This window comes from Sebastes umbrosus, chromosome 14 (assembly GCF_015220745.1).
Source record: "Sebastes umbrosus isolate fSebUmb1 chromosome 14, fSebUmb1.pri, whole genome shotgun sequence".
Lineage (NCBI taxonomy): Eukaryota > Metazoa > Chordata > Actinopteri > Perciformes > Sebastidae > Sebastes > Sebastes umbrosus.
Window position 1 is genome coordinate 3771304 of NC_051282.1, and position 23696 is coordinate 3794999.

Here is a 23696-nt window from a genome sequence, read left to right on the forward strand (position 1 = left end):
TTCATTCCTATGAGAGTTGCTCAGCCGGCTCAACTGCCGAGTGATAAAGTACCCGGATCCGGGTCTCATTCACATGAACAGAGGAAGGAAATAACTCTGGATTCAGCTATTAGTGCATTTTACAACTTTTAGGACCTAATGATTTAAATAAGGGCTATTCAAGTGTTCATACTGAAGTATTTTTTGGCCCACGTGACGGTCACAGAAGTTGTAGTACCGCCGTTTGGCCACTACGAAAATGGGCATCAAGGCTCGGCGCTCTTCCTGAGGGCTTGGTTTTAATAGGGTAACTTTATTAACTTCCACTGTTATTTAGAAATATGTGGAAATAAACAGCAAAACTACATCGTTCCACAGAGTGGAGCTGCAACACAAAGCAAAGCAGAAAGATCTATTTAAATGTGTTAATCTACAGTTATGTTGTCATAAAGTGAACTATTCTGCAGAGGCTTTTGGGGTTCAGAATATATGAATGACAAAATAAGATACAGGTCCAAGTGGTGAGCCTCTGTGGATCATCAGGACACAGCTGATCCTCTCAACACATCCACTTATCTGATCACTCTCTCTGACAGAGATCACTCCTTCCAGCTGATGAGAGAAGAAGAGAACAGAAGTCATGAATCAGTGTTTACAGAGACTCCGTTCATCAGCTGTCAGTCAGTGATGCAGCACACAGTTCATTTATAAACCTATCATTGGCAGAACCAACCTCCATATCTCCGCTCACTACTCAATATCTCCAACAGTAACTGCAATTTATGCTCTAGCAAATTCATTAGTATGGTCGTTCCTAATGTCTGCACCTCCTTTGGTCCTCACTCATTCCAGTTTGCTGCTCCTAGTGACTGGAACGAGTTACAAAAGACACTAAAACTCCACACCCTCATCCAGTTACCCTCCTTTAATAACTCATTACAAGAGATAGTTTCTGATCACTGCACCTGCTTCTGAATTTACCTCTCTGGAACACAGCACATATATATATCTATATCTATTGTTGTATATACTGTATATATTGTGATGTTTTAATTTTGTCTAATGTTTTATTGCATTTATCGTACTTATGTTCTATGATTTAATATCTTGTATGGCCTTGCCTTCTGTCGCTGCCTCCTGAACCAGGTCGTCATTGTAAATGAGAATTGGTTCTAAATTGATTTATCTAGTTAAATAAAGGTAAAATAAAAATAGATATAAAGAGCAGCAGGGACTTCAGTCTGTGTAGCGTAGCCAGCTTCCTTTTAGCTCTCATGTTAACGCATTGGAGTGAACACACTCAGAGAGCTCAGCACTCACAGACCTGCAGAGACTTTGGGCATCAAGTCTGTAGATTTCACTGAAGTACACAGAGGAAATAAACTGCTGAGAGTCCTGAATGCACCATTACTGCAGAATCAGAGAGATATTCACTGCTCACTTTAATGATGGATTTACTGCTGTTAGGGTTCAAAGGTATTAGAAAACAGGGTCTCAGTGACATTTGAATTACAAATGATTACTGGACTTCAGCAGAGGTTCTGGTCTGTATAAAGACCACGTCATGGTTACTGAATGTAACGATGGTTCTATGAAATAAGAGCCAGTGATTTGAGGCTTCAGTCAGACTGATCTCAGAGCTGTGACAAAGATGAACTGATCATTGAGAGAACAAACACTTTCTGATCAGATCTGATGGTACGACAGTTTGATGGATGAGGACCACTGTCTCTATACATGTTGTGATGCTGTCAGCTGTAATCCAGCTTTATTTCCTGGAGACATGAACACAACAACAACATCTTCTTCACATCAACTCTAACACATGATTACAACAAGCTTCTGGCTGATCTGATTGGCTGACTGTTCTCTCTCTCTGTGTGTCACCGTTCTCCTCTCACAGCTTAACTGAGGAAACACATTACAACAATACTGCCGAAACCAGCATGGACCGACTCCGACCCTCTACTGACCTCAGAGTCTCCAGTCTACAGTGTGGACTCTCCAGAAAACCACACAGGAGCTTCACATCTGAATCCTGCAGGTCGTTTCCACTCAGATGCAGCACTCTCAGATGGGAGGGGTTGGACTTCAGAGCTGAGGCCAGAGAAGCGCAGCTGATCTCTGAAAAACTGCAGCTCCTCAATCTGAATAAAGAATAAATGATATAAGTTTAGAAGACAATGTTCCTGATTGAAATCATTCAATGTTTAATAATCTGTTCAGAGTGGAAAAAGGTTTAGAATGTAGAAGTTTAGAAAATGTAAACTCCAAACACCTGAAGCCAACAGGATGCAGGTTAAACACTGTAAAATACAAAAAGTGAAACAGTGCTCTTATTAATATTAATGACAACGTGCTGCTACTTCAATAAAGACGTAGTGACTTCACCTCTTAAACTCTGACAGCTCCACCAGTGGATCCATCTATACAAACTCATGTTGTGCAGCCAAACACAAATAAAAACCCACAGGAACTGATTCAAGATTCAACTCAAGATCTCAAAGTTTCCAAATGTGTCAAATATGTCAGGATGGATTTTGGGGGAAATGTGAACAAATGATATATAAGATAAGACATCTACAATATATATTTTAGGAATAGTGGAGTCATAAAATCAAAGCATCTTCAGTTTAAACTATTCAGTCATAATCATCATATAGCTTCATGCAATTTACATAAAAACAATACTGAATATATTTGTTATTGTCTAAAAACTGAAATAGAGATTATTTATTTATTCTTTATATTTATGTATTTTTTTAAATAAATAATGTCCTTAAAAAAACATGATGAAATTCAGGTGTTGTGATATATGAAGGTTTTAAATGTGTAGCTCAACATTGCTCTGCCACAGTCAATGGACTAAACCACTGAAGAAGAGATGTACTTTAGCATTAAGATACTCAGTGTGGATCAGTATAATATCAGCCTTATGTCTGCAGTTTAGTGTCACCACAACTTTCACATCATATTAATCTCAGTACAGAAGTAAAAAATGGTGTCTGACCCCAGCGCCTCCAGTCTACAGTGTGGACTCTCCAGAAAACCACACAGGAGCTTCAGTCCTGAATCCTGCAGGTCATTTCCACTCAGCTCCAGTTCTCTCAGATGGGAGGGGTTGGACTTCAGAGCTGAGACCAGAGCAGCACAGCTGATCTCTGACAACCTGCAGCTCCACAATCTTTATAAAGAATAAATGATGAAGATAAAAATCACTTTATAATCCAATCAGATGTGTTCAGGTTTTAAATGTGTAGCTCAACATTACTATGTCCTAATCAATCAGCTTTTCCCCAAAATGAGTAGAGTGACTTTGTTACTGTGTTATTGTGGTTCATCATAATGTCAGCTTTCTACAGACATCATCCAAATGTCACCACAACATTCATACACCTATTCATGTCAACACACATCAATAATATGCTGCTGATCTCAGTCAAGTCTGGAATTAGAGGATCAATACTATAGTGATCCTTTAAACAGCTGCATTTGGTGTGTGTGTGTGTGTGTGTGTGTGTGTGTGTGTGTGTGTGTGTGTTTGCGTGTGTGTGTGTGTGTGTATGTGTGTGTTCAGAATGATCAATTATTTGACAAAACACATTGAACTTAACAGAAATCTGAGAAATATTTCTACTTCATGAAGTAAACTTGATCAATATAAAACCAATATTAGTTCAGATGATCTTCTGTATCCAGATGTGATCATTTACTAAAATGATAAACATTAATTTACTTTAACAACTAACAGTGGACATTTTCTACAGTTTCTTTAAGAAAGTCTTTTGTGGATGCAGACAAAATTTAGTTCAAGAAAGATGAAAATATGAAGAAAAGGACATTAACAACTTTATGGATGTGAGTTATGTTAGTACATAAATTATTCACTTGTTAATTAAACCTATAAGCTCTATAATAGTAACAGAGAGTCAGTGAACTGACCCCAGAGTCTCCAGTCTACAGTGTGGACTCTCCAGAAAACCACACAGGAGCTCCACTCCTGAATCCTGCAGGTTGTTACCACCCAGGTGCAGCTCTCTCAGATGGGAGGGGTTGGACTTCAGAGCTGAGACCAGAGAAGCACAGCTGATCTCTGACAACCTGCAGTCCCACAATCTGAATAAAGAATAAATGATGTAAGTTTAGAAGACAACGTTCCTGCTTGGAATCATTCAATGTTTAATAATCTGTTCAGAGTGGAAGAAGGTTTAGAACGTAGAAGTTTAGAAAATGTAAACTCCAAACACCTGAAGCCAGCAGGATGCAGGTTAAAAACTGTAAAATACAAAAAATGAAACAGAGCTCTCATTAATATGAATGACAACGTGCTGCTACTTCAATAAAGACGTAGTGACTTCACCTCTTAAACTCTGACAGCTCCACCAGTTGATCCATCTATACAAACTCATGTTGTGCAGCCAAACACGAATAAAAAACCACAGAAATTGATTCAAGACTCGACTCAAGATCTCAAGGTTTCCAAATGTGTCAAATATGTCAGGAAGGATTTTGGAGGAAATGTGAACAAAAGATATATAAGATAAGACATCTACAATATATATTTTAGGAATTGTGGAGTCATAAAATCAAAGCATCTTCAGTTTAACCTTTTCAGTCAGTATACTGAACATATTTATTATTGTCTGATAACTGAAAAGAAATTATTTATTCATTCTTTATATTTATGTATTTTTTTATATAAACTGGAAAAACAAAGTTTGGAAACTTGTGTTTGGTGGATTATTTCTCTGTATTTTACATTGTTGGAAAGCCTGTTTATTTACCTTTGCAATGATGTCCAACTTGTAAGGATCTAGCATTTGTGGGATGAGCAGCACAGCTGATTATGTGGGTAGCGTCCAAGAAAAATTTGCCAAAATGCTGCGCCAATGGAAAACAGTGTATTCTCCTGTTGGTATTGACTCTTGTTTTGAGTTGTTTGGTGGATGATTGAACTCTCTATCAGTAACAAGGAACAAACAAGACATATTGGCGATTTTACACTTTATTCATTGAATCCACCGTCAGGAGCCTCCGTAGCGGTGGAAGATCCATACGCAGCCACAACAGCCTGGCACCTCCTCCTCATGCTGGTCACCAACCTGGTCACACGTTGCTGTGGGATGGCGTTCCATTCCTCAACCAAGATTCATTTCAGGTCAGCCAACGAGGTTGTGTTGGTCACTCTAACACGTACAAGCTGATCCCACAAGTGTTGAATTGGGTTGAGGTCTGGACTCTTGGCAGGCCGTTCCATTCTCTCTACTCCCACATTGTGGAGGTAGTCTGTGATAACCCTGGCTCTGTGGGGGCGAGCGTTGTCATCTTGGAGGATGAAGTTAGGTCCCAGATTGTGGAGATATGATCGCCACTGGCTGCAGACTCTCATCCCGATATCTCCCTGCATTGAGATGGCCTTCAATGATGACAAGCCTTGTTTTGCCAGTGAGGGAGATGCCGCCCCACACCATGACACTGCCCCCACCAAAAGCTGTTACTCCATCGGTGCAACAATCAGCATAGCGTTCTCCGCGTCGTCTCCATACTTTGACCCTGCCATCCAACTTTCGCAGACAGAACCTGGACTCATCACTGAACATGACAATCCCCCACATGTTCAGGTTCCATTGTCTGTGTTGTCGACACCAGCGCAAACGGGCCAGACGGTGAAGGGCAGTCATTGCAGGCTTCCTGGTAGCCTTATGAGAATACACTGTTTACCATTGGCAGAGCATTTTGGCAAATTTTTCTTGGGCGCTACCCACATAATCAGCTGTGCTGTTCATCCCACAAATGCATGATCCTTACAAGTTGGACATCATTGCGAAGGTAAATAAACAGGCTTTCCAACGATGTAAAATACAATGCCAATTAGCATTGTAACAACAGAGAAATAATCGACCAAACACAAGTTTCCAAACTTTGTTTTTCCAGTATATATGATTTCTTTATAAAAACATGATGAAAGTCAGGTGTTGTGATATATTAAGGTTTTAAATGTGTAGCTCAACATTGTTCTGCCACAGTCAATGAACTAAACCACTAAAGAAGAAAATGTACTTTAGCATTAGGATACTCAGTGTGGATCATTATAATATCAGCCTTATGTCTGCAGTTTAGTGTCACCACAACTTTCACATCATATTAATCTCAGTACAGAAGTAAAAAAATGGTGTCTGACCCCAGAGCGCCCAGTCTACAGTGTGGACTCTCCAGAAAACGAGACAGTAGCTTCAGTCCTGAATCCTGCAGCTCATTTACACTCAGATCCAGGACTCTCAGATGGGAGGGGTTGGACTTCAGAGTTGAGACCAGAGAGGCACAGCTGATCTCTGACAAACTGCAGCTCCTCAATCTGAATAAAGAATAAATGATGAAAATAAAAATCATTTCATAATTCAATCAGATGTGTTCAGCTTTTAAATGTGTAGCTCAACATTACTATGTCCTAATCAATGATCTTTTCCCTAAAATGAGTATAGTGAATTTGTCATTGTGTTATTGTGGATCATCATAATGTCAGCCTTCTACAGACATCATCCAAATGTCACCACAACATTCATACACCTATTCATGTTTTTTCAGCAACCCAAAAATCAAAGAATAAAGATATTTCCCTCACAAATTAGTGGTATTTTCTTTTTACATGTAATGTTTTATACTTCTGGTGAATCTAATCAATCAATCTTATTTCCATATATGTATTTTGTATATACAATTCTGTTTGTTGTATTTTGAAAACCTGGACGTAGTCACACATGTTTACTTCCTCTAACTTCTCCAAGGTGGTATCTAGCTCTCCCGTCAGCTCCGTTCTCTTTATACATCCATGGTCAGCTCTACCGGGGCCGTTTGAATGCATTTAACATAAATGTCAGTATATGGGTGCTCTACAGTTGTAGCGTCGGCCCATTTGACCACGGAGATGAGAGTGACGGCCGGCTCGACCGCATGTTACCGCAATACGATAACGTTTCCTGTCCATGACAGAGTTAGCATGCAGCTTTAGCCGTGATGTCTAGCTCTGCTTTTCCTGCAATGTGTGGAACCCAAAGTGTTTCCATACTTTACTGGATGTGTAGTGTTTACCACTTTGGATTTAAAATGTGAGGGTGCAGGTCGTATCCACGCAGACCCTCTGCCGTTTCCTACTTTCTCGTTTCAGCTTGCGGCTGCCGGCTTGTTTGTTTTGGTCAGAACGGATATAACGTCACGTCACTCATACTACAACAATAAAAGCGGTAACTTCGTTCTACCTCCGCATAGACTCAAATGGAGTAAATATATCCATTCTGGTATTAAAAAATCTAATTAAAAATCTTAAAAAAATATTGCAATACATAGGTGAATCAATTTTTTTTCCCACCCTTAGTGTTTAACAAGTAAAACACTATGTAACTGTAACAAAGTTACAGACTGTTTAGTACCAAATTCCCTCTTTGTGTTACTATTCCTCCTGCAGCTCAACAAGGAAACTGTCAAACACAACATACTTAATGGATACATACTAAGGCTGGGCAATATATCTATATTATGTTGATATTGTGATATGAGACGAGATATCATCTTAGATTTTTGATATCGTAATATCGTGATATGGCATAAGTGTTGTCTTTTCCTGGCTTTAAAGGCTAAATTACAGTAAAGTGATGTAATATTCTGAACTTACCAGACTGTTCTAGCTGTTCTATTATTTGTCATTTACACTTTGTCATGAGATCCACCATACTGATGATTATTTATCAAAAATCTCCTTGTGTAAATATTTTGTGAAAGCACCAATGGTCAATCCTACAATATCGATATCGAAGTATTTGGTAAACAATATTGTGATATTTGACTTTGTCCAAGTCACCCTGCCCTAATACATCTAACTCAGACTGCTAAAGCCTCTGATTAGTTTAAGATCAACTTTCCAGGTCATTTTACACCGAAAAAGACTGTGGATTTTGTCCTCATCTCGTAACACACAGGTTATATGGGGATTGCTTCACAGACAGAAGGAATGATGACATACATCAATAACTCTTTGAATGTACATATGAACATGTGAGTATCGTCTTCAAATAGACTTGAAAAAAAATATGAACCTGCAAAGAGGTGTCTGATGCAGAATATTTATTTGGTTGTTGCAATCTAAATGTCTGCGGCTTCAAATAATTAGACAATACTGACATGAAAACAGAGCACAGTTAGATCTACTGTCAAAAATAATGTGGGAATAACTTAGAACCAGAGAAACCTCTAATTTGATGGTGTCGTTCATAATCATCCTTTATGTGCCTTTAAAGGGACTGTTTGTAACTTCTTACAGGTATAAATCTACCGGGTCGGGATCCCATGCGCATATGCGCGCTCGCGTGTGGCTACGCTGTTCAGACTGCTCCTCTGCCTGCCTGCACTAACACAACGCGCGCGTTCTCGCTCCACCTCACGTTCATGCGCGCACACTACACACTGCAGAAGAGTTAGTTTAGCTCTGAGAATATCTAGTGAATGTACAGTGGACGTTTGTGCGGAAATAACTGCTGCAGCTCCTCCAGACCACCAGCGGTTTCCCGTGTCTTGTGAAGTGATGGGGCTCAGCAGCGAGAAACGTTATCACCGGCACCCGGTCGGAGACGGTAACGTTTCTCTTCCTTAACGTTTCTTCTTTCGAAAAGCCAACACTAGGATCAGCATTGATTCATGGAGAGACCTTCGTCTGGTCAGCTAACATTACTGCCAAGCGGGTGAAATATAGAGTGATATTGTGGTTTTAGCTGACGTGTGTTGCCTCACTGTTTTGAGCGATGCTCGTTCATGTCTATTTAGAGCAAGCAAGAGCAAGCCCGACGCTGACTTTCGTTGTCTTAACGGCCACAGGTGTCGCTGTTAACAAGCATTTCTGAAATTTACAAATAGTCCCTTTAAGTTGGTGCAATACGTGTTTGTTGAACAGTGTTGCACCTTTAGACATGTTCAAATAGAGTGCTACGGGAATAGTCCTAAAACCCAGAAATGAGTCAGCATTTTAGCACTTCCTGTTCCCTCGTCTGGAAGTCAGTGGGTTTTTTGAATGGGTTTTTAGTTAGATGCCTGAAATAAGGTCTGTGGTTAAAAGTCTAGTGTGTAGGATCTGGCGGTATCTAGCGGTGACGTAAGGAGATTGCAACCAACTGAAGCCTCTCCCGTGTGCCAAGCGTGTTGGAGAGCTACGATGGCTGACGCAAAAACAAGAATTCCCTCTCTAGAGCCATCTGGAGCAGAGCCAGTGCAGAGAGAGTGTGTGTACAAACTACATAAGTTACAGTCAGTGAACTGACCTCAGTCTCTCCAGTCTACAGTTTGGACTCTTTAGTCCAGCAAACAGCAGCTTCACTCCTGAATCCTGCATGTTGTGGTTGTGACTCAGGTCCAGCTCTCTCAGATGGGAGGGGTTGGACTTCAGAGCTGAGGCCACAACTTCACAGTGAGTATCTGAGAGTTCACATTCAGAAAGTCTGTCATGACACACAAATTGCAAAATATGTTATGATGAAAGAGGACAGTTTATATTTACTTAATGCATTTGATGACTAAACAGTTTGATATATACTTCTTTGATTAACATTTGCTCCTCACATCAGTGGTTCATTTAATCTTATCTCACTGTTTGACATGAAACAATAATTCTCATCACTGTCTCTCTAACCTGCAGACTTTTAATATTTGTTTTTCTTTAATCTTGCAGATAGAGAGAGAGAAAATGTAGTTACATTGAGGCTTCCCTAATGTCCAATCTGTAAGTGTGATCTGATCCCAGGTCTGTCTCCACAAAGTTAGCATGAGGCCTTCTTGATTAGAAAAGCATTTTCAAAACTCAGTGAATATGTAATAATAATACAGTTGAGGAAGTTAACCTCTCTTTGCTAGCTACCTGCTGCTGTCAGTTTCACGTCCATAAATGGGAAAATTCAGTGACTGCTGCTTAACAGTAGAGAAATTAAACAAATACACGTAATAATATTAAACCTGTTCATAATTAAACATTCATATAACTAGATATTTTGATGACTGCATGGCGTTTTGTCATTAACACTCATTGCTGACCATCAAACGTATTCAGCTCACAAACACAATTAACGAACCAATAAGGTTGCATTATTTTCAACATAATGTCATCAGAAAGATGTTATCAGTGTATCAGCATTAAAAACATAACATTGATCTTTGGTGTGTATAAGATCTCTTAAATAGTCAGAATTCTAGCATTCTGCTGTTATATATTCATCAGACCGCTGTTATTAGTGGAAGCTGTGTAGTTCCTGCTACTACTCTTCTCTACACCAACAAGAGAGAGAAACACCTGAGTTTCTTTCTGTTAGTAACAGAATAAGAGGAAAGACTTAAAATCAAGATTATGGAACACAACTTGAATTCATTAGCAATAAAATGCACCATTGCTCGATTCAACACACTCAGGAGTTTTACAACGGCAATCTTTGTCTCGTATAACCAGTAGTTTACGATGGCTAATGCTAGAGATGGGTCGATTTTTCGGTTTTGCCGGTCTGGTCCGGTGTACAAGCTTAAATTAAAATTTGTCATTATGACACGTTCTGGAAAATTAAAAAGTAGATTACAACAACAACCTATGCCAGTGCTAAATCCAGGCTGTATTGCATTACTAATAAGCAATATGACAACGTGATTAACGTAATATTATGATACTATGTTAGTTCATAAACAGACTAACGGAGCCACTAGTGTCCGACAGGCCGTGAGCCGAGGCCAGCAACAGAAGGAGATCAAACTTTAGTAGAGGAGGGAGGGGGAAGACGTTTGTTGACTAGGATGTTCATGTGTTTTTTTGGGGGTGACGAGACGAGACATGGTAGAGCTCGTCTCAAAGAAAACTAAAACTGCGGCAATATGGTAACATTTTGGATTTGAAGCCAACGAAAGAGATAAGCCCAAAAACACAGGAGGTAACGTGTAATGTGGTGCCGCTTCTTCTTCTTTAGTGTTTATTGGAAGTTGGCAAACTAGCTTAGAGGTGCATTACTGACACCAAGTAGACTGGAGTCGCTCCACTCTCATTCATGGGCTCTATCTGGCTGCTGAGTCAAGTGTGACACCTAGTGGTAAAATTCGGACCGCGGCTCATTGACTGCAGTTCACTTTACAACCAAACTCTTCTATTGTATTTCACTGGTGTGATCGTGAGTAAGCTGTGACCTGTGTAAATATACTGGAAAAACAAAGTGTTTGGTGGATTATTTCTCTGTTGTTACAATGCTAATTGGCATTGTATTTTACATCGTTGGAAAGCCTGTTTATTTACCTTCGCAATGATGTCCCACTTGTAAGGATCATGCATTTGTGGGATGAGCAGCACAGCTGATTATGTGGGTAGCGCCCAAGAAAAATTTGCCAAAATGCTCCGTCAATGGTAAACAGTGTATTCTCCTGTTGGTGTTGACTTGTTTTGAGTTGTTTGGTAGATTGGATGATTGAACTCTCTATCAGTAACAGGGAACAAACATGACATATTGGCTATTTTACACTTTATTAATTTAATACACCGTCAGGAGTCTCAGTAGCGGTGGAAGATCCATACGCAGCCACAACAGCCTGGCACCTCCTCCTCATGCTGGTCACACGTTGCTGTGGGATGGCGTTCCATTCCTCAACCAGGATTCGTTGCAGGTCAGCCAACGAGGTTGTGTTGGTCACTCTAACACGTACAGCACGCCCAACCTGATCCCACATGTTGAATTGGTTTGAGGTGTGGACTCTTGGCAGGCCGTTCCATTCTCTCTACTCCTACATTGTGGAGGTAGTCTGTGATAACCTTGGCTCTGTGGGGCAGGCGTTGTCATCTTGGAGGATGAAGTTAGGTGCCAGATTGTGGAGATATGGGATCGCCACTGGCTGCAGAATCTCATCCCGATATCTCACTGCATTGAGATTGCCTTCAATGATGACAAGCCTTGTTTTGCCAGTGAGGGAGATGCCGCCCCACACCATGACACAGCCTCCACCAAAAGCTGTTACTCCATCAGTGCAACAATCAGCACAGCGTTCTCCGCGTCGTCTCCATACTTTGACCTGCCGTCCAACTTTGGCAGACAGAACCTGGACTCATCACTGAACATGACATTCCCCCACATGTTCAGGTTCCATTGTCTGTGTTGTCGACACCAGCGCAAACGGGCCTGATGGTGAAGGGCAGTCATTGCAGGCTTCCTGGTAGCCTTATGAGAATATACTGTTTAGAGCATTTTGGCAAATTTTTCTTGGGCGCTACCCACATAATCAGCTGTGCTGCTCATCCCACAAATGCATGATCCTTACAAGTTGGACATCATTGCGAAGGTAAATAAACAGGCTTTCCAACGATGTAAAATACAATGACCATTAGCATTGTAACAACAGAGAAATAATCCACCAAACACAAGTTTCCGAACTTTGTTTTTCCAGTTTATATAGAATAAATGTGTTCATTAACTTGACAGCTAGAAACACAACCTACTGAAACATTTTTTGCACTCAACATTTGAAACAGCTCAAGAACCTCTCTGACAAATTACAACTGACATATTTATGTAATAAACACGTGGAACACTTATAAGAATATTATATTTTAAGAATAATTTTATAGTGTGTATATTTGAGGAACTAAACTACTAATCTACACTGATCTATAAAGTTAATCACATCTGGACTTACAGAGCTTTTCTGCAGTTCCTCACAGCTGGAATCAGTCTCCGTCGTCCCGCGTCTGTTGTGTTGTACTTCTTCAGGTCCAACTCATCCAGAACCTGCTCTGACATCAGCAGCATATAGGCCAGAGCTGAGCAGTGGATCTCAGAGAGTTTCCTCTCTGATCTGTTCTCTGACTTCAGGAACTCTTGGATCTCCTGATGTACCGACTGGTCGTTCATCTCCGTCAGACAGTGGAAGATGTTGATACTTCTGTCAGGAGAGACATAATTTCTGTTCATCGCCTTCAGGTTGTTGATGATTCTCTGGATGATTTCTGGACTGTTGTCTGTCTGACCCAGCAGGCCTCCTAAGAGTTTGTTGTTGGACTTCAGAGAGAGGCCATGAAGGAAGCGAACAAACAGGTCCAGGTGGCCATTTTTACTTTCAAGGGATTTCTCCATGGCTCTCTCCAGGAGTGATTGAAGATATGTTTTTCCCAGGAAGGCCTCCAGTACCTCTGTGTTACTGTTTGTGGAACAGTAGAACATGTAGACTGCAGCCAGAAACTCCTGAATGCTCGGGTGAACAAAGCAGTAGACTGTTTTCTGGAAGATCACACACTCTCTTTTGAAAATCTCTGTACAAACTCCTGAGTACACCGAGGCCTCTGTGACATCCAGACCACACCGCTCCAGGTCTTCTTGGTAGAATATGATGTTTCCTTTCTCCAGATGTTCAAACGCCAGCCTCCCCAGCTTCAGAAGAACTTCCCTTTCAGTGTCCGTCAGCTCCTGTGGACTCGTCTCATGTCCTTCACCATACTTCTGCTTCTTCCTCTTTGTCTGAACCACCAGGAAGTGTGAGTACAGGTCAGTTAGGGTCTTGGGCAGCTCTCCTCTCTGGTCTGTAGTCAACATGTGGCCCAGAACTTTAGCAGTGATCCAGCAGAAGACTGGGATTAGACACATGATGTGGAGGCTCCTGGATGTCTTGATGTGTGAGATGATTCTGCTGGACAGCTTTTCATCACTGAATCTCCTCCTGAAGTACTCCTCCTTCTGGGCGTCAGTGAAGCCTCGTAGTTCTGTTACCCTGTCAACACATGCAGGAGGGATTTGATTGGCTGCTGCAGGTCGGAAAGTTATCCAGACGAGAGCTGAGGGAAGCAGATTCCCCTTGATGAGGTTTGTCAACAGCACGTTGACTGATGACTTCTGGGTGACATCAGACACAACCTTCTTGTTCTTGAAATCCAGTGAAAGTCTGCTTTGATCCAGGCCGTCCAAGATGAACAGAACTTTACAGACAGCGAGCTTCTCTGCTTTGACCTTCTGTAATGTTGGATGGAAAACATGGAGCAGCATGAGAAGACTGTACTGCTCATCTCTGATCAAGTTCAGCTCCCTGAACGAAAACAGAACCACCAGACTGACATCTTGGTTTTCCAAGCCCTCTGCCCAGTCCAGAGTGAACTTCTGCACTGAGAAGGTTTTTCCAACGCCAGAGACGCCGTTCGTCAGAACGACTCTGATGTGTCCCCGTTGGTCAGGTAAGGCTTTAAAGATGTCGTGGCACTTGATTGGGGTGTCATGGAGGGTCTTTATCTTGGAAGCTGTCTCAAGCTGCATCACCTCATGTTGGGTATTAACCTCTTCACTCTGACCCTCTGTGATGTAGAGCTCAGTGTAGATCCTGTTGAGGAGGGTTCCACTTCCTGTTTCATCAATTCCTTCAGTCACACATTCACATCTCTTCCTCAGACTGATCTTATGTTCATCTAAAACCTCCTGCAGAACCCTGTCTGCTGAAAGAGAAGGAAAAAAGTTTGAGACAAAATAAAGAAAATTTGACAATCTCCTTATTATTTTCATTGCCAATATGAAAGTGATCAATATAAAGTTATATATGAGTAGTCCAATGCCCAATGTGCAGTGTAAGTTGAAATTGTTTTAGGCACCCTGGACTTCTAACCCCCAAAAGGCACAATTACACCACATTGTCAACCATCACACCAAATTTGAAGTTCCTAAGTTAAATGGTTTCCGAGTTCTGCTCTGGGAACGAAAGTGTGACACGCGAACGGACGGAATGAGGGTCGGACAGACACGCAGAGCGATATATACCCCCGACTATATTGTCGTGGGGGTATAATAATAATAATGCAGAATATGTTCATATCTCGTTTTGCAGACCTGTTTTTATTAAACAGCACCAATAACCGCAAAAGTCTGTCATTGAGTGAGTGATGAAGTTACACGATTGGTCGGCCGAGTGTCGGAGTTTCCTCATTGGCCGTTGTTCTTTCATAAGGAAAAGGCGGGAACAGTCCTTTATGCACATGGAAGCGTCCAGCGTGACGCGTCGGCTCACAAAACTGTCAAGCTGTCAAACTAGGTGATCTAGTTCTAAAATAAAATGAGATTCAGCAGAGGCATAGCCTATACCTCGCTTAAAATGTTTTCAGAAGTAGATTTTGGTGGATTGTTTAGACGGAATAACAAAAAGTTTATGAGGCTGCCATCTTGTTTCCTGTTTAAAACGGCAAGTAGAAAACCAGGAACCAATCAGGTGCATTCCACATCACCACTTAACCAATAGACATGTCATATATACATAGACGCCGCATTGACCTCTGGATCGTACGTCAACTTTGGCGTATGTATATACTGTATATCTATGGCTTGAATGGCCAGTTGAGTGGAACTGCACGTCCCCTAGTGTCCTTGCAGGACCTGGTGGACATGTACCACTGGATTTAACATTATAGACATGACCCCTGACTATTTGTAGAACAATTTAGCCACAAATTCACATACACGGTCCAGACATATACTCGTTTTTGAGTCTTGTTTAAAATGAGTCGAGAGGCCGACAGTAGAGCCGAAATGACCTCCCCTCATTCTGAAATGGTCCTAATGAAGCGATACAGTTGAAGCAGTATGTTTGACCAAACAGCAACGGTGAATGAAATGCAGACGAGGAGACTGAAACTAAGAGTGTCCGTCTCCACAGTAGATCATCTGTTGAATGTTTGATGGTTATTTATTTGTGCTTTACATTGTAACCGCTGTGAAACAATCAGAAAATAACTTTTCTTTCACTCATTCACAGCACCGCCGTGCTATCTCCCTCTCCTAACGTTACCGCTCGCCCTAATAAAGCGGAAAATACAAAAAGGAGCACAGGAGGGAAAGTAAACTCCAAACCACAGAGATTCAGTTAGAAGCTACAGAAGTACCCTAACCCTAACAGGGGAGAGGCTTCAGTTGGTTGCAATTTCCTCACCTCAACGCTAGATACCACCAGATCCTACACACTGGACCTTTAAACCTGCAGCAGGCAGTATATATAAACTGGAAAAAAAAGTTCGGAAACTTGTGTTTGGTGGATTATTTCTCTGTTGTTACAATGCTAATTGGCATTCGTGGCCGTTCCATTCTCTCTACTCCCACATTGTGGAGGTAGTCTGTGATAACCCTGGCTCTATGGGGGCGAGCGTTGTTATCTTGGAGGATGAAGTTAGATCCCAGATTGTGGAGATATGGGATCGCCACTGGCTGCAGAATCTCATCCCGATATCTCCCTGCATTGAGATGGCCTTCAATGATGACAAGCCTTGATTTGCCAGTGAGGGAGATGCCGCCCCACACCATGACACTGCCCCCACCAAAAGCTGTTACTCCATTGGTGCAATAATCAGCATAGCGTTCTCTGCGTCGTCTCGATACTTTGACCCTGCCATTCAACTTTCGCAGACAGAACCCGGACTCGTCACTGAACATGACATTCCCCCACATGTTCAGGTTGCATCGTCTATGTTGTCGACACCAGTGCAAACGGGCCTGATGGTGAAGGGCAGTCATTACAGGCTTCCTGGTAGCCTTATGAGAATACACTGTTTACCATTGGCAGGGCATTTTGGCAAAAAAAAAATTGGGCGCTACCCCCATAATCAGCTGTGCAGCTCATCCCACAAATGCATGATCCTTACAAGTTGGACATCATTGTGAAGGTAAATAAACAGGCTTTCCAACCATGTAAAATACAATGACCATTAGCATTGTAACAACAGAGAAATAATCCACCAAACACAAGTTTCCGAACTTTCTTTTCCCAGTATATATAACTTTTCAACATATTGTAATTCAAGAGATCTGAGAGATAACTAGACTTCTGCACCTCCTCGTGGCTCTGTTTTCGGGCTTTAGAAAATCTAGACCGTGACGTGAGACTTTGAGCAATCACAGGTCATTTCAGAGAGAGAGCGTTCCTATTGGCTGTTCATTCAACGGAGGCAACTATCAATCACTCGTGAACTCCGATCAAACTAGGCAGCGCTGATCAAATATGAATTAATATTCTGTTACTGTAATGCCTATTTCTCTCCTCAGATGTATTCAGAAACATCTTGTAGTGTAATGTTTAGCTGTCAAATGAGATGATTGCTCCGGCTGGTGGGCGGTGCTTGGTATTTCCTCAACTGATCTCAACATGGCGGTCGGGTCACAAACACAAACACTACCTCCGCTGCCGGCGTAGCGGCGGAGCAACTCTGTCTCCCCATTCCGTCTCCATACCTTTCATACAGAACAAGGAAGGGGAATAATGGTGCAATAGTCCTGCCTTGAACAGGCTGTGTGATAGGGGCTAATGTGACTGTCTGTCTATGATAGAACAGTGATGTTACTGCTTTACACAGTTTAATAGTTCTCTGTCTCCATCTATGCAGATTGAGAGCAAACAGCATGCTGATTGGTTAATGAAGGGGTCCGCAACCTGAATAAAAAAAAAGAATAACACTTAAGTCAACTAAAGTATGCGTCATAGCCTACGTACGTCTACGGCCCGACGCCTTATCCTCTAATTTTGCCAACCTCAATAGTGGTGGCTAGTCTTGAGTTTCCCTAGCTAAGCTAGCTATGGATTTCAAAATCCCAAAAAGAGAATTTAGAGGACCTGTTATGCTTATTTTTGGTCAGGCGGTCCACTGTTGTGTTTGGTCAACTGAACTAAACTCTTTGAACTACGCTCCAGCTCCACTCTAACTAGCTTAGTTTGAGGGCCTGCCGTTATGCAAATGTGTTACTTGGTGACATCACCACATTAAGGAAGAAAATGCTTCAAGGACTTTAAGCAAGGTGTTTCAGGAGCAGTGTTTCTGTCGGGGAGAGTAACTCCTTTTGGTGTGGACTTTGGGCTTTGTAACTTTGCCGTTTACATGCACAAAAACTATATAACACACTGAAGGAAAGAGAAAAAGCACAAAAGCATAATAGGTCCCCTTTAATAGTGCGTAGACAGATTTGTTTGCTTTCACCGCCAACGCTGCTGGCTTACCGGTGTGCTTGTTCTGCGGCGAGAAATTAGCAAACAACAAAAAAAGCCAGCAGGAGCTTCCAGCCAAATCTCCTTAGACATTTCTTCAGCATCATGCGTCTCATTTGGTTGCTCACTGCATTAAGCTTTATTTATACTCGCGCGAGGCACCGTGGCATGGGCCTCCATAGATGGCGCTCACAGTACAAGTATACACAGAAATTGTTTATGATCAGCGTGTTGTTCGTTGCAGTATGCTCCGAAACGCCGGGAGGCGTACAAACAAAATATCAAGTGGATAAGCAAGAAGCCAACGAGTGGCACCGGAAAGGAAAGTAGGTTGCCTGCCAACAGTAGTAAACACCAACGTACGTACCCCCAAACATTGAATTTGTGTACTGTAATTATTACTGTCGTTTACCTCCAAGTCAAAATTACTTTCTGTCTCGGTACTTCCCCTCGGGTCGTCTCTTTCCATGAGACCTTTTTTTAGCTTTAACAAAACAATCTCTCATATTCTTTCACAGCCTGCGGCAAAAACGCGTCATTGCCCAGTGTGTTGCCTATTTCTTCCCAAATATTTAATGACATGTGACTGTCCCTGTGGTCTCTCAATAAACAGCTGTGGAGATGTCTGCATAGGCGAAGCTGCTTGGCCAGGTTTTGCGGCTCCAGAGAGATTTTTTTTTTTGCGCCAAAAATGTCTCTTTTGATAGCTAAGGTTACTGAACCCTGGGTTAAAGTGGCAGTGGGCAGTATATTTTTGGCATCATTGGGAAAAAATTCCATAATAGCCTTTCAGCATATTGTAATTCAAGAGATCCGAGAGGTAACTAGACTTCTGCTCCTCCTCATGATTCTGTTTTCAGGCTTCAGAAAATTTAGCCTGTGATGGGAGACTATGACCAATCACAGGTAATTTCATTGAGAGAGCGTTCCTATTGGCTGTGCTCCGGTCATGTGACCAGAATTTGCCGTTCCTTCATCAGATTTCACAATGGCGGCAGCGTCACAAACTTTCTCATTTTACAGCTTAACAGTGCACTACAAGATGATTCTGAGAACATCTGAGGAGAGAAATAGGCATTAACGTAACATAATATTGATTCATATTTGATCAGCGCTGCCTAGTTTGACCGTTTGGTCGGAGTTCCCGAGTGATTGACAGCTGGCTCTCATAGACAGCAGCTGGACAGCAGACCTCAGATCAGCTCTTACTGCTTGTTTTCTTCCGGTCTGTCAAATCATGCAGATGCCAGAGGAGCATGATTTTTTTCAGGTTACCTATTTCATGTACTACTGTCACGATATAGCAACCGTTTTATAAAAATAACTTTTTTTATTCATATTTGGTCCAATCTCGCCTACTGCAGCTTTAATGCCAAGACAAGGGGTGCTATCATAAAACCAAAGGGTTCAGATTTTCTCTCAAAGGAGAGCACAGGACAGGTGATACAGAGCACATATGAATGCTGGAGCAGAAAAAAACATGCAGTTCAATTTCAGGTAGAAATAAAATGTAATGATATTTATAATGATTAATGGTCGTGCTGTATGACACAACACACGTCACTGTATTAAAACAACAAATAGTGTTTTCAGACATGGAGACGTCATCAGACAGATACTCACTTTGTACAGAGCTGGTCTGACTGGCTGTCTGCAGTCCAGCTCTTGTTCTGGATCTTTTTCCACAATGGGGACAGGAGGAGTCTCCTGATGAAGCAGACTGGTCCCAGTATGAGGTGATGCACTGTCTGCAGAAACTGTGTCCACAGCTGGTACAGCTGGTAGAGACTGGATCCTTCAGGACGTCCTGACACAAAGCACAGCAGGACAGCAGCTCCTCCACAGAAACACCACTCCTCTTCCTGTGAAGACATGTCTTTGTAACTAAAATGATTTGTTGATTGGCCGACACTGTCTCAAAGCTCAGATGGTCACAGGGAACAGTTAAAGTGTTGTTAACCCACGAGTCTCGCCTTTACAGAAATGCCCGCTTTATGATAATCACATGCAGTTTTGGGTATGACACAGCATCACTACCTCCTCTGATATACTACGTCATGATGGAGTCTAATCACCATGACTTTTCACTCTTCAACTTATCATGCACCATGTAATACATTATTGTTCATTCGATATGGACTCTCTCCTGATTGAATACATCCTTATAGTCAGTGTATTAATGTCACATTAATATTTGCTTTCACCGCCAACGCTGCTGGCTTACCGGTGTGCTTGATCTGTGGCGAGAAATTAGCAAACAACAAAAAAAAGTAACTGAAAGACATTTAAAAAAAAGCACATTGCATTTGCTGAAAAGCCAGCAGGAGCTTCCAGCCAAATCTCCTTAGACATTTCTTCAGTGTCCTGCGTCTCATTTGGTTGCTCACTGCATTAAGCTTTGTTTATACTCGCGCGAGACACCGTGGCGCAGGCCTCCGTAGATGGCGCTCACACTACAAGTATACACAGAGATTGTTTATGATCAGCGTGTTGTTCGTTGCAGTATGCTCCGAAACGCCAGGAGGCGTACAAACAAAATATCAAGTGGATAAGCAAGAAGCCAACGAGTGGCATCTTTCAGCAACCGGTGTGCTCTCAGTTATGAGAAGCAGACAGGAATACCGGCAGGAAGCTAAGCGATGTACTGCTGTGGATGCCACATTAGTTCAGATCAGAAAGTCACACAATAACACAAACAAACTAACCGATCGATGCAACGGTAGACCAGCTACTCCTGTGTTCTGAGAGGTAAAATTACTGTTTTTGTGAATGGAGTCTGGTGACTTTGAAGACAGTGATAAAACGGCTTAAATTCCCCACAGAAAGGGCTGTCTGATGGTATGGTAAAGCAGAGAAAATATTCTAGATATAGTGTACACTTATAGGGACTGTTTGTAACTTCTTACACGTATAAATCACCGGGTCGGTGTCCCATGCGTGCTCGCATATGCACGCTCGCATAATATGGGTCGCAGGGACGCATCAAAACCGCAAAGTTCTATCTAGTGAAGCCCGTCTTGCAAAACAGTGTTGGCCACGGTCGTAGTACGCGGGGGAGACCGTAGCTTTGGTTTCCAGGGCCGGAGTCTCTGCTGTACTCTGCTCCTCTGCTCCTCTGCCTGCCTTCATTCAGCTCGCTCCACCTCAAGTGCATGCGCGCACACTACACACTGCAGAAGACTTCGTAGTTCTGAGAATATCTAGGGAATGTAAAGTGGACGTTTGTGCACAAATAACTGCTGCAGTTCCTCCAGACCAACAGAGGTTTTCCGTGTCTTGTGAAGTGACGGGGCTCCGCAGAGAGAAACATTATCGTCTCCGACCGGGTGCCGGTGTCTCCCTCCGACCGCGGTCGGGAGGCTGAGGCAGGAACAGCCAGCACTAGGATCAGCATTGATTGATGGAGAGACCTTCGTCTGGTCAGCTAACATTACTGCCAAGCAGGTGAAATATAGAGTGATATTGTGGTTTCAGCTGACGTGTGTCGTCTCACTGTTTTGAGCGATGCTCGTTCATGTCCATTTAGAGCGAGCACAAGCGCGAGCCAGACGCTGACTTTCGTTGACTTAACGGCCACAGGTGTCGCTGTTAACAAGCAATTTCTGATTCTTACAAACAGTCCCTTTAATTTACGCATTCACACATCGGGAGTCTTTTTCTTTTGCCAGCTGTCCTTCCTGCATTTGGCAGATTCAACTGTGTTACATTTAGTCTGGATTATGTGTTCTTCGTATGTGTCTAATATAGTTTACTCTTCCTTTGTAAAATGTGCCGCTCTTCCTGTCTGTCTGCAAGCCTGTGGACCTTTCCATGTCTGTGATTGGTCATAAACTGCAAACACCGCCACGTTCATGTGAACGCGCACACAGCCAGATGGAGAAACTCTGGGTTGATTTACTGAGTTGATAACCACCTTCGTAGGACCACAGATTTCGTTTGCTAGGGTTAGTGAAGCCAGATAACAAGAAGATACCCTGGACATGTTGAACTGGCTTCGTAGTACAGGCCTCAGGTCAGCTTACAGTAAAAACAGTCTCTTACTTTGTGTCTGAGGGTCCAGGTTCATTACTGAAGTCTGGAGGTCTACCTATGGACCGGCCACTCTTCATAGACAGACAGCTGGGTGCTGGAGACTCTGCTCTCCGTCTGTACTGAACTCTGCAAACACCAAGATGATTTTATTCATATTGCTTGAATCCTTGATGAATTCTCTTTTTTAGGTCATTAAGGTAGCTCTAAACACACAAACTACTGCTACTGTCGACAATAAGGAGGGTTAAAAGTTTGTAGCCGTTTTCTTAGATTAGATTACATCTTTTCTAGGTGACTGACAGCTGTCACAGATACCAAGAGGAAGAGTATATTTGATGAAGTCTGTTAAATTTTAGTTGGCAAATACACTTGTGTAGAAATTTGAATATATACAAACACAAAATCAACAGAAAACATGGTATTGTGAGAGGTAACTAAAAAGGAGTCCTATAAATGAGTTAGCAGCAGTTCACTTACTTTGTGTCTGAGAGTCCAGGTTCATTACTGAAGTTCAGAATAAAATCTTTAGATTGATGACTCTTCATAGACAGACAGCCAGAGTCTAGAGTCTCTGCTCTGTCCGCCTCTTCCTCCACACAATCACTCATCTTCTGATCTGAAGTCAGTCTGAGAGGTGAAACAGGAACACTGACTGTGAGCTCAGAACATTTAACGGAAACAAGTTTGTGCAAGAGTCACAGGACTGAGAGAACAGGAAGTAACACACACACACACACACACACACAAACACACGCACACACACGCACACACACACACACACACACACACACACACACACACACACACGCAGAGTATACAGTATAATAAAACCATCCAGCATTCACCTGGTCAATGCTCTTTAAATATCTGCTTGTTTTCTTGGGTTACAGCAGGTTTAATGAGGATTATTCAGCCAGTCATGACTTTGTGTTCACAGAAGAATCAAACTGTTGAGTTCATTCTAACATTTCTCTCCTCTACAGTCCACAGGGAGAAAACTGACTCAGACACTTTGACAGTAAAGTAATAAAATGTTGCATTAACACTCACCCTGCTTCAGCCTTCCGTCTTCATCTTTCTGCTCTGTTCACTCAAAATGGAGTCATTGGACTAACTGAACAGTTTCACTTTTAGTGTTCCCTTCCTGTTCTCATGTACTTGCATCACTTGGCCAGTGTGGCTCCTCCCCTCTCCATTTACAGGAAATCTTTGACCTTTGAGTTTATCTATGAGGGCGCGTGTGTGTAGCTCACACAGATCAGCTTTTTAACATAGTGTGTTTATGAGAATCTCTTTTGGCTTGAACAGGTTGAATTAAAATGAGTTTTGGTCAAATGTTATCTAATTTGTATGTTTAAATCATGTCAATAAATCAAGTTGGTTGAATGTGCTGTTATATATATTTTTTTTTTTTCCAGAATTATATTCTTTCTGTTGCACGATAAAAAAAAAAAATAATTTCATAATCTAAACATAGATGTTAGCCAGAAATGACACATCTTTCTTGCTCAATTGGTACAACAAGAACCTACACTTTGAAATGTATTATATTATTATCTTATTAGTAATATTTGTATGTTTCTTCCAGTATTTCATGTTTCCATGAAAAATAATGTGTAAATGTTCATCTTTTTTTATTTTTACAAAAAGAGAGAAGACATGAATCATTTCCAGCAACCTGGATTTGGAAA

General features: G+C 41.9%; 1 protein-coding gene across 1 annotated transcript; it reads right to left on the reverse strand.

Annotated features, from left to right (window-relative positions):
- Nucleotides 1–578: 578 nt before the first annotated feature.
- LOC119501249 (NLR family CARD domain-containing protein 3-like) lies at nt 579–22731 on the reverse strand. Its single transcript, XM_037791490.1, has 10 exons — nt 22483–22731; nt 19604–19835; nt 18851–18863; nt 12673–14452; nt 9290–9461; nt 6161–6330; nt 3922–4095; nt 2990–3163; nt 1956–2126; nt 579–591 (listed from the first exon to the last, which is right to left on the reverse strand). Exons 1-10 carry the CDS (start codon nt 22611–22613, stop codon nt 579–581), a joined length of 3030 nt encoding a protein of 1009 aa, XP_037647418.1. The 5' UTR covers nt 22614–22731.
- Nucleotides 22732–23696: the final 965 nt, after the last annotated feature.

Coding starts and splice junctions, on each gene's coding strand:
- LOC119501249 (XM_037791490.1), bottom strand. CDS start 22,613: ATGAGTGATTGTGTGGAGGAAGAGGCGGACAGAGCAGAGACTCTAGAC. Junction 6,331..9,289: donor CAAACTGTAGACTGGAGAGA/CTGAGGTCAGTT, acceptor TTATTCAGATTG/AGGAGCTGCAGTTTGTCAGA. Junction 4,096..6,160: donor TGTAGACTGGGCGCTCTGGG/GTCAGACACCAT, acceptor TTCTTTATTCAG/ATTGTGGGACTGCAGGTTGT.